Consider the following 10868-nt stretch of genomic DNA (forward strand, 5'->3'; position numbering starts at 1 on the left):
TACGTATCGCAGCAACGGGCCGAAGCGCCCCATGAGGCGTCTACATGTTCATGCCTATGTCACTAAGCTGGAGCCACCAGGTGAGGCCACTTCCTATGGCACTTTCAAAGTAAAAGTCTCCCACATCTCAAGGATGACGTTAATGTGGCCGGTCACAGTGGATCCGGATGGTTGCCATGGTGACTTGTGTAAATGCAAAGAGGAGCGGGTGCTGTCGACACCAGAAGCGTTTCTGCAGCTGATTAGTGATAATGAGGATATTATCGATCACCTGTGACAGGAAGTGGCCGTGTTGAGCCAACTGAGCGCGCTCAGAGTGCCCGGTTCTGCTGATGCTGTTCAGATCTGAACTGCATCAAGGTCAACAGCCAGAAGAGTGCTACCATGGCAACAGGCTATAAAAACAGCAGCGCAGAGAAGCGGACACCGCCATGTTGTGAGTGACAGCTTGGTTTAAAAAGCTGAGATCTAAAAATTAGAGTTCAAATGAGAGTGCTGGAGTCCAACACCAACAAGTCCAACTTGGTAGTGAGTAATAATTAATAACTAATAATAACTGATAATTAATAATAGCTGATAATAACTGATAACTGCATCAAAAATAAACATTTACAATGCAGGAAAGTCATGTTCAGTGATTTTACTGATTTAAAGCTGAGGTTCTGAACTGAAACCCGGTTCTGTTTGGACCCAAAGCAGCAGCACCTCCAGGGGAAGCTCCTCCCACCAAAAGGGGGCGGAGTCACCGCCTAATTGGATCGGGTCCAACCTGCTCTCTGGTACCTGCAGGGATTCTTACGGGTTCTGAAGCCACAGATGAGAAACTGAACCAGGATCTGGACCGGTTCTGACTGATGTCGCTCCTTCTGACCATTTAGAATCAGAACCAGAACCCAGCATAAACACCACCTCTGGTCCAACAGAACCAGAACCTGCAGACGTATCCTGGGCTTCCAGAACCATCACAGCAACTACATGGGTTTAAGCAGCTGTATTATGGGTCAGAACCAGTCCAGAACCAGAACTTTCAATTTCCCTCCAGCTTCAGTTTTCATCTAAATATTTCAGATGATGAATGTCAGGTGGGTCAGAACCTGAGAACTCCTGGTTCTGGTGGACCCAGTCCAGAGGGAAACGGGTCCAATTATGATCATCTAGAGATGAGCAGGCAGAACCGGAACCAGTTCCAACCCGACCACCAGGGTTCTGCAGGGTTATATAGAACCAGGTTCTTCTGCAGGCAGGACTTCCCTCTGGTTCTGGTTCTGGTCGACCCAAACTGAGCTTCTGACCCATTAAAGGTTATGGAGAAATAAAGGTCCAAAGACCAAACAAAAAAATCAGCTGACAATGTCTGAAGCCCTAACAGAACCAGTTCTGGATCGGTTCTGGTTCTGCAAAGTCGGGCTGCAGAGAGGAGGAGCTGAGCTGCTTAATTATTCATTATTAGTGATCCAAGATGATGAAAAATTACCCGCAGCTTGTTGTCGTTAGGTTCCGATTCGGTTCTGTTGTCTCTGCAGAACCGCTTCTGGAGTTCTAAACAGGAGAACTTAGAACGCAGTTCGGTTTGACCTGCAGAACCCAGAGAAAGTTCTGGTTCTGAGCAGTAAACAGTAAAAATAAAAACATGATTAAAGTCTTTATTACTGTTGCTATGATATGACGTCATGTCTATAAACGGGTCACGCGGTTCGGTTCGACTCAGATCAGTTCTAAACTCAGCTGCTGACATCAGGCTTTTATTCTGAAAGTCTTGGCGCAGACCAGCAGCCGGAAGCAGAGAAGCTTCTGAACTGTTTGGACCGTCAGAGCTCCGAACTCACCTGAGGAACAGGTGCGACCAGAACCCGGTAAGCCAACCCGCTCAGTGCCGGGCTCAGCAGCGGTCCGGTTTGGGTCGATTCGGTCCTGCCGGTGGTCCGAACCTGCTGCTAACAGAGCTAATCTGTACAGAACCCGCTCCGGTTCGGTTCCATTCGGATTTGGACCGGCTCTGTCAGCCTGTAGAATCAGGAGGGGCAGCAGAATCTCGGAACCATCACTGAATTGAGTTCGCAGCGAGTATGGTTCTGTTTGGACTCGTTCTGTTCGTGACCTACTTTCTGTTTCGATCCAGTCCGGCTGAACCAAACCTGGTCCGGTTCAGGTTTTGTGCTGACATAGTAAACCTGTCTGGGCCGAAACTTCGGTACCGGGTCAGAACCGGTTCAAGCCGGGGTGGGGGGGTCAGGGTCAGAGTGTGACGTCAGAGCGATTTACAGTGAAGAGCGTTTCATAGCTCGTGACGTCACAGATTATTGTGACCGGTCAGAACTCAAAAGGTTCTGACCGGTCCGTTCAAAACTCAAAAGGTTCTGACCGGTCCGTTCAACAGAACCGATCCAGAAGTTTGGGTCCAAAGGGATATGATGCGACGGCTCACAGAACCCAGAGGTTCTGGTTCTGGTCCTGGTCGGTCGCGTGGCGCCCCCTGCTGGTCAGGTGACGTACTGCAGCAGGTGGAGGGATCTGATTGGCTGCTCCGGGTCATCTACTCTGATGCTTCTGGTTCTGTCCGGTCCGCAGATCCGGTGCGCTGCCGTCATGGCTTTGATCTCACTGGATGACCTGGAGGGATTGGACGATGAGCAGCTGGACGATGACATCACCGACAACGTCGAGCCAATGGGGGACGAGGACGGCCTGCTGAGCCACTGGCAGGCGGTGGCCAGCACCCACCAGGTGTCTGTCCCTGCAGGTGAAGGGGCGGGGCCAAATGCACCTCCAATCAGAGGCCTGCTGAGGGGGCGGGGCCAAACACTCATCCAATCAGAGGCCTGTTTTCTTTCTGTTCCAGAAATGACAGGGCCGATCCAGGAAATGACCCGGAACCGCCAGCAGAGGGAGCCGCTGCCCTTCGTCCTGATCGCCCGCCATGAGAAGGTACAGACCGTAACGGGAACCCCTGGTTCTGTGTAGCTGTTGCCGTGGTGACGGCCTTTGTGTGTCCAGATGGGCGAGGTTCTGTATGAGGAGCGGCGGTACCCGGCCGGGTTCTGGGTGAGCGCACGGCGCGGCGAGGATCTGTACGAACAGAGCATCTCCCTCGCCTTCATGAAGCTGATGCGCTTCATCTGCAAGGAGAACTCTGCAGGTGAGGCCCTGCCTTCATACCTGTCAGCTGGCGCACGCGATGACATCACAGCGTCTCTGTGGTCGCAGGGCGCTACCTGGGCATGACCATACCTGTGGTCAGCAGCGTCCAGGTGATGGAGGACGGCGAGACGTTTGAGAAGAGTGTGGAGACGGCGTTCTTCCTTCCCTCAGAGTTCCAGAGTAGCGCGCCGCGCTCCCTCGACCCAGACATCAGCGTCACCTACCGGGAGCCAATCAGAGTGATTGCAAGGTAAGCCCCGCCCCTTCTGCTGCGGGACGTCAGCTGACCCGCCCCTGACTCTCTGATTATGTGCAGGACGTTTTACGGGACGACCACGGAGCAGACGGTGGGCTGGCAGATACGCGTCCTGCGAGAGCTGCTCGACCCCGGTGACCCCAGCGTCCATGGCGACCGCTACATGGTCGCAGTGTACGACAATCCTGGAGCACCGCAGCGCCGCAACGAGATCTGGTTCATCCGCAGAGAGCCGTAGGCTCCGCCCAGAGCTCGCCTTGTCGATGGACCAATCAGAACACTCTTTTGTAAACCGTTGCTGGTCATTGGCTCTCACGTACAGGAAGTTTCATCTGATTGGTTGCTGCTGGAAGCAGCTTTAACTTCCTGCTCCCAGACAGTCTGACATGCCTCCTTTTCTCCAATATCGTGAAGTCACTTCCTGATTGATGTTGGGTTCTAAGTCCCTCTGGCATCACTTCCTGCTAGCAGCACATTACTTCCTGTGCTAGAAATGAAATACTCAAGTTTTTACTTTTAAGTGTTAAAATGTTGGGAGGCGGAGCTTGATACACAGAGCTCCGCCTCTCTGATGCATTCAATGTCTGTTCATGAAATCTGAATTTTTGATTTATTTTAATTTTTTCCCATTTAAAAATATTTCAACAAATTTGGCTGTATGTTGAGTTCCTCTACCTGCAGTCAGGGGGCGCTGCTGCTCGCCCACAGCAGCTGTGGAGCATTTCCATGGAAACGGGATATCAGCAAAACACATGAAACCAAAGCAAATTTATTTACAAAAACAGCTGACGTTCAATAGTGAACGTCACCTGGACAGGTAAAACAGGAAGCAACTGAGGGACCGATGAGAAGTAAACAGGAAGGGGCGGGGCTGTGACGTCATCAGGTCAGATCAGGTCCGCCACTACAGAGAAAACCAGAGAAGGCATTAATGTGTAAACAGCCGATGGGAGCAGAACCATCAGTGTTGCCATGGAAACGGGCCGGTACCATTCATGGGCATCTCGTCGATCTGGGTCGAGTAGTACTGCTCGATGTCCCGCAGGATCCGGATGTCGTCGTTTTTCACAAAGTTGATGGCCACGCCCTTTCTGCCGTATCGACCCGAACGGCCAATCCTGGGAGAGACAACGGGCCACATAATCAGAACCGGTCAGAACCTCAGACCTGTTCTGCAGCGGCCATAATGTTTTGCCCAAGGGGTCGCTGCGCCGCGGCCTACCTGTGGATGTAGAGCTCTCGGTTGTTGGGCAGGTCGTAGTTGATGATTAGCGACACCTGGGGGACGTCCAGACCACGCGCCCACACGTCTGTGGAGATCAGGACCCGGCTGGGGACACGGGGGACACGGGTCAGTGGGGACAGGTCTACCAGTCTCCCCCTGTCTGCCTCATTCTCCCCCCAGTCTCCTCCCAGTCTCACCTGGCGCCAGACCTGAACTCCTTCATGATAGACTCTCTCTCTTTCTGCGGCATGTCTCCGTGCATCGACGACACGGTGAAGTTCGCCTCCCTCATCTTCTCCGTCAGCCAGTCCACCTGCAGCAGAAACACGCTAACTACATTTCCCATCAGGCTTTGGTCCATACTGATGCTGTACGCCACGATAGCCTGCAGGGGGCGCTTCATTAGTATTCCACAGATCCGATGCAGCGTGAGGTTAGACGTGCAAAAAACTGCTAGCTAACAATGATTAGCATTGGTTTTAGCTAAATATCAAATCAACGGGATGCAGCACTTTGCTACGCTATGATAAATAGATCACAAGGTCAGGAAAAACTTAAGAAAAAATATCGAGGGAGAGGGAAGTAGCTCAGTTATGCTAGCTTGACTTTGACACAACGTGTAGATATGCTGAGGAATTTGGTTAAAAAATTTACTAATTAGCTAATCTATCACAGTGTTAGCTTAACTAATAGCAGCTTAGCTTGAAGCCAACACTGTGGTGTTAGCTAATAGCAGCAGTAGCTAATCTACCACAATTACAAAATAAACATCAAGCCTGAAAAAATAAACCCAACAGACTGAATGTTCTGTTCTTTGTGTGGAAATGTTTGAGTGTTTTTTTTTAGGGGCGTCAGTTGCTATGGCGACGTGACTGCGGCGTAGTGTAGTCTACATACAGTGAGGAAAAAGTTTTTTTTGTCAGTTTTTTTAGTGTAATTTTTTGCTTTACTGCGGAGATCTGATTAAATAATATTAAATAGTATTAATATCATAAAATAAATAATACTGATTAAACAGTCGCTCTGCTAGCGGCTCTGCTGTTACGAATGGGAAGGTAAACAAAAGTCTTAATGAGCCCAATTTCTGGATGTAAACAGAAATGTGGGGTAGGTCACCGTGGCAACTAGAAATGTTTCAGCCTCTGCCTCCGTGAAATTCTCTTTGCTCTCTGGTCACTAAACAGCAGCAGCAGTGTGTGTCTGACCTTCCTCTTGGTGTTGCAGAAGATGACGGCCTGTGTGATGGTCAGCGTGTCGTAAAGGTCACACAGGGTGTCGAACTTCCACTCCTCTCTCTCCACGGCGACAAAGAACTGCTTGATGCCCTCCAGGGTCAGCTCATCACTGGGGGAAAGGGGCTGGGTCAGTCCATGTCCAACAGAACAAGCAGGTTCTGATCATCTCAGGTTCTCAGTTTGTTCCAGAATCAGAGGAGCTGGAACTGGTTCTGGTTCAGCAGTAGGAATATGCAACCCAGATTTCCCAGCTAACCGCCACGTTGATGGAGCGGCCACCATCGCAGCAGATAGCAGCGCAGCTCAGAGCTCGTTACAAAGGCAGGTCCAAAAACACCAATCATCTGGACCCGGTTCTGGTTTGATGGTCTTGAGGTCAGCAGGGGATAAAAGCGCGCAAGGATTTAATGACCCCGCCTCTTAAGACCACAAATTTGAACCATCAAACCTGGAGCAGAAAAATAATCTGCAAACTGAGAGAAACAGAATCGATTCGTTTTACTGCCTGAAACGACGCAGGAGGAAAGGCAGGAGCCAACTTATCGTTTTCATTCATTTAACCAGATTTAACCCGCTTCGCACATCTACAGGCTCCAACTGGACCAGAACCAGTTCTGACCCAGTGCTGGTCTGCATCACAGTTCTGGTTCAGTCATGACCCAGCTGCAATAGTTTTTTGCAACAATTTTTCTGTTTCCTGTTTGGACCCAAAGTTCTAGTGCCAAATCATCAGAACTGGCCCAGTTTCAGACTCACCGCTTGACCAGGATCCGAATCGGGTCGGTCATGAACTTATTGGTCATCTCCAGGATCTCGTGAGGCAGCGTGGCGCTGATCAGAACCACCTGGGTGGCAGGAGGCAGGTAGCGGTACACATCGTAGATCTGCTCCTTGAACCCTGCCAGGACAGCCGCCGTTAGCATGGATTAGCATGGAGGGACAGCCTCAGTTAGCGTGGGATTAGCATGGAGGGACAGCCTCAGTTAGCGTGGGGTTGGCATGGAGGGACAGCCTCAGTTAGCGTGGGGTTACCATGGAGGGACAGCCTCAGTTAGCGTGGGGTTACCATGGAGGGACAGCGTCAGTTAGCGTGGGGTTACCATGGAGGGACAGCCTCAGTTAGCGTGGGGTTACCATGGAGGGACAGCCTCAGTTAGCGTGCTAACTGCTCTCCCTCACCCACCTTTGTTCAGCATCTCATCAGCTTCGTCCAGAACCAGCATCTTGATGGCTCGGGTTCTCAAGCTGCGGCGCCGGATCATATCTGCAGGAACAGGTGAGAGGTAAGAGGGGGCGGGGCCTCAGCCAAAGCTCCGCCTGCTCCCAGACTCACCGAAGACGCGTCCCGGCGTGCCAGCCACCACGTGCTGCCCGTAGTCCAGCTTCCTGATGTCCTCGCCCACGTTGGTGCCACCGATGCAGGAGTGGCACTGGACGTTCATGTAGTCGCCCAGCGCCAGCAGCACCTGCACAGGTGAGACCACCGGCCAATCAGAGTGCGTCACAGACAACACTCGCCTGGAGGACGGAAGAGGCGGACCTACCTTCTGGATCTGTCCCGCCAGCTCCCGAGTCGGAGCCAGGATCAGAGCTTGGGTCTCCCTCACCTGCAAAGAGAGCAAACGAGTCGGAACTGGGTCGAAACAGAACCGGAGCAGAATCGGGTCGGAATCGGGCCACTGACCTGGATGTCCAAACACTGCAGCACAGAGATGCAGAAGGTGGCGGTTTTCCCCGTCCCAGACTGAGACCTGCACAAAGCGGAGAGCAGCGTTAGTCACCATGACGACGGGCTGCGCTGGTGATGAGCTGGGCGTCTTACTGAGCGATGACATCACGGCCTTTGATGATCTGCTTGATGGCTCTCTGCTGGATGGCCGACGGCTTCTCGAAGCCTGGAACACAGAACCGGGTCAGAACCAGGACCAGAACCGAAACCAAGTCTAGAACCAGAACCAAGAGTGGAACCAGAACCAAGAGTGGAACCAGTTAGGTCCAGTCTCTCGTCCACACCGTGCTTTAGCATCATTTAACATCTGGACAGTAAATATTCTGTCGCTGCTAACGCTAGTTAGCACCAAAACAAACAAACTCCACCAGTTTTCCTCCTTTCAACCAGAAACCGCTGAACGCAGCGTTAGCTCCCAGCGTCCTGATGCTAGCTGTACCGGGACCCCCGGCCTGCCTCCGTCCGTTAGTGCTGCGGTGTTCCCGCCAGACTCAGTTGAAATTTCTGCCAATTTCACAGCAGCAACGCTGGTCCCAACAGGCTACCGGGAGTCGGTCCCTGGTTATCGGCAGAAGCAGCCCCTGTTCTCCGGCACCCATGACCGCGTTTTGTCCGAACCGTGATGTTAGTGGAGCGGGTTTCTCCGACCCACCCTCCTCCGCAAAAAGTCCGCACAAATTAATAACTTTTACTTCCACCAGAATATCTGCGGTTCATTCGTCTTTAATCCATTTCCTAGAGGTTCGGTTTCCTGCAGGTTGACCAATTTCACCAGAAAAAGAACCTTAGCATTAGCATCCCGAGCTAACTCCACAGTAGGCCACAGACCAGCCCCGATCGTACCGTAGGCGTATATCCCGCGGAGCAGGTCCTCCCGGAGACCCATCGTGTCGAAGGTGGGGGTAACATCCACCTCCTCGCTGGTCTCAAACTCCACCTTAGTCATGTCCTCCTCCTTTAGGAGCCTCTTCCTGCCCTGTACCCCGGCAGCAGCCATCGATATGCGGGTTTCTGCTTCGGCTGAAATTCGGTGAATCAGGTTAAAAGACGACCCGTCACAACGCTCACCTAACTGCTAACACTAGCCCACGTGTCGCCTAGATGACGTATATAAGGGACGTAAGCAGGCTATTTTTAAAAAAACTTTATTTAAACAATGTAAATACAAACGAGTAAGGCAATTACAACAGTGCAACTCTGTAGAGGGCATTGTAGAGGCAGATTTAGAAATGGAATACAAGGTAATATTGAAAAAAGAAAAGAGATAATAAAATAACTAAAATAGCAACAAGGGGATTCATATGTTAGGATTAACATACATCGGTGGGCAATGCCATTAATAATTCAGTCAGGTATTCATATGACTCAATACATTTCAGAGATTTCAAATATAACTGGAATTCAGATTAAAAAATGTTAAAAACTGGGGATCTCAGCACTCTTTGTTTATGAATAAAGAATTTTCCCAAACAAAATATTAGGTTACAGCAGAGTTATATTGTTTTGTTTTTTAATAACACTCCAAAAGTTACCATATCTCTAGAAATACATTCAGGAAGAGAAATTTTCAATTTGATCCAGCTTTCTAAGCAATTCCAAAATATTTGACATCACGAATGAGGGCAAAATGGAACAGGAGATCAATAGACAGACTGGCTGCAGTGAAGCGGGCGCTGTGCCAGTCTGTCGTGGTGAAGTGCAGAGATTGAAAAGATTGTTAAAATCTGTGAATGGGGAAAAAACAGAGTTTCTCGGTACTTCTGGAGTTTCAAGGAGAAGTCCTTCCTGATAAGGTAAAAATTGGTTTCATGAGTTTTTCTGTTAGACTTTATATCCCGCCCCTTTGCGCTGTTTCAAATGTCAGAGCTATGGTTACATTGCATCAGTGTGTAAAGGGAAGCAAAGATGTGCTAAATGTGGTGAAGATCATCAATATGATGAATGTTCAGTTGAAATGTAACTGTGGTGGTCAGCATAATGTAGCATATGGAGGTTGTGAAGCAAGGAAAAGGCAGCAGAAATACAACAGCTGAAAGTAGTTAAAAACATTTATTATGCAGAGGCAGCAACAAGTGTTCAAGAAAAAAGAACGTCTTCTAGTCCAATCAAAGAACAATGTCAGGAATGGAGATCACAATGGATACATTTATTTTATTCATGGGTTATGTTATTAACTGCACTTATCAAGTGAAGCAGAAAACTGAAAAAATATAAATTATAGTGAAAGGTGCAGAAAAATATTTTTGCTGTGAAGGATTTATCTTGGGAGTTAATAAATAAAAGGGTTGAAATGGATGGAAAATAAGGTGGAGGAAGAATTTAATGATTATTTTACAATGGAACACAAGAAGTTTATTAGCAAAGGGTCAAGAATTTAAAGGATATTTAAATTATTTGGAAAATAAACCAGATATTTGTGTTCTAGAAACACGGCCTAAACCAGTTAGATTTTGTGATAGCAGGATATGATAGTATTAGAAGGGATAGGAAACAAGAAAGTGGAGTAATATTTATTAAACAAGGAATAAAGTATAGATTTTTAGGAGAAGGAACAACATTAGAATGATTTCTTTATTAATCTGAATTAATAAAGTATTAAAATATTAAATGTTTATAATCCTTGTAAAAGGTTGTATTTAGATCAAATGGAGGAAATGTTTAAAAACAGGAAGAACGCTAATTTGTTAGGGAGATTGTAATGTTTTTAGTACTTTGTGGGGTTATAGGAATGATGCAAATGGAGAAGTGGAACAAATGATGGATAGGAAATAATTGTGTCATGATTTGATGAAGGTTGTGGTGGTGACAGAGAATGCAGATACCCAGATGGAAGATGATGATGAAGATTTAATGACAGGAGTCTACACAAGCAGGCAGCACAAGGAGCGAAGGCAACGCTAACACTGGAAGCTACTGACTAACGACTGCATAGAGAGCTGAAGGCGCCACAGGACTTCACAGTTCTACTGTGGACGACCGACTGACTAGATCAAGGCTGGACAATCCTGGTCCTGGAGGGCCGGTGGCCTGCAGCTCTTAATGTCTCCCTGGTCCAACAGCTGAATCTCCTCCTCAGTGCAGTCAGGTTCTCCAGAGTCCTGCTAACGACCACATTATTGGACTCAGTTGTGTTGAAGTAGAGACATCTAAAGGTTACAGGAGACCGGCCCTCCAGGCCTGGACTAGACTAACTGTGACAAACCTTCGATACTCGACAAGGATCCGACACGAGACAAAGACAACAGGTGGGCTTAAAGACACAGGGAGGGAAATCAAGGAACAAGA

General features: G+C 49.0%; 2 protein-coding genes across 4 annotated transcripts; one reads left to right on the plus strand and one right to left on the minus strand.

Moving 5' to 3' along the window:
• Positions 1-62: 62 nt before the first annotated feature.
• On the plus strand, positions 63-4043 carry soul4 (heme-binding protein soul4). Of its 3 annotated transcripts, XR_001423009.1 has the most exons (7): positions 1714-1853; positions 2569-2740; positions 2840-2925; positions 2995-3136; positions 3205-3388; positions 3455-3773; positions 3809-3818. XR_001423009.1 is itself a non-coding variant. In XM_015022772.1 (6 exons), the coding sequence occupies exons 2-6, from the start codon at positions 2587-2589 to the stop codon at positions 3630-3632; spliced, it is 744 nt and encodes a 247-aa protein (XP_014878258.1). In that variant the 5' UTR covers positions 63-80; positions 2569-2586; the 3' UTR covers positions 3633-4043. The 3 variants fall into 3 exon arrangements, 2 of the variants coding, with proteins under 2 accessions (XP_014878258.1, XP_014878257.1); XM_015022772.1 differs by lacking the exon at positions 1714-1853 and adding an exon at positions 63-80 and having other exon boundaries at positions 3455-4043; XM_015022771.1 differs by having other exon boundaries at positions 3455-4043.
• Positions 4044-4145: 102 nt separating this feature from the next.
• eif4a3 (eukaryotic translation initiation factor 4A3) lies at positions 4146-8695 on the minus strand. Its single transcript, XM_015022770.1, has 12 exons — positions 8427-8695; positions 7677-7749; positions 7539-7605; positions 7399-7461; positions 7188-7320; positions 7038-7118; positions 6611-6752; positions 5825-5963; positions 4817-4932; positions 4617-4724; positions 4385-4512; positions 4146-4298 (listed from the first exon to the last, which is right to left on the minus strand). The coding sequence occupies exons 1-12, from the start codon at positions 8578-8580 to the stop codon at positions 4282-4284; spliced, it is 1221 nt and encodes a 406-aa protein (XP_014878256.1). The 5' UTR covers positions 8581-8695; the 3' UTR covers positions 4146-4281.
• Positions 8696-10868: the final 2173 nt, after the last annotated feature.

This window comes from Poecilia latipinna, unplaced genomic scaffold (genome assembly GCF_001443285.1).
Source record: "Poecilia latipinna isolate Pla-1442-1.1 unplaced genomic scaffold, P_latipinna-1.0 Scaffold3102, whole genome shotgun sequence".
NCBI lineage: Eukaryota > Metazoa > Chordata > Actinopteri > Cyprinodontiformes > Poeciliidae > Poecilia > Poecilia latipinna.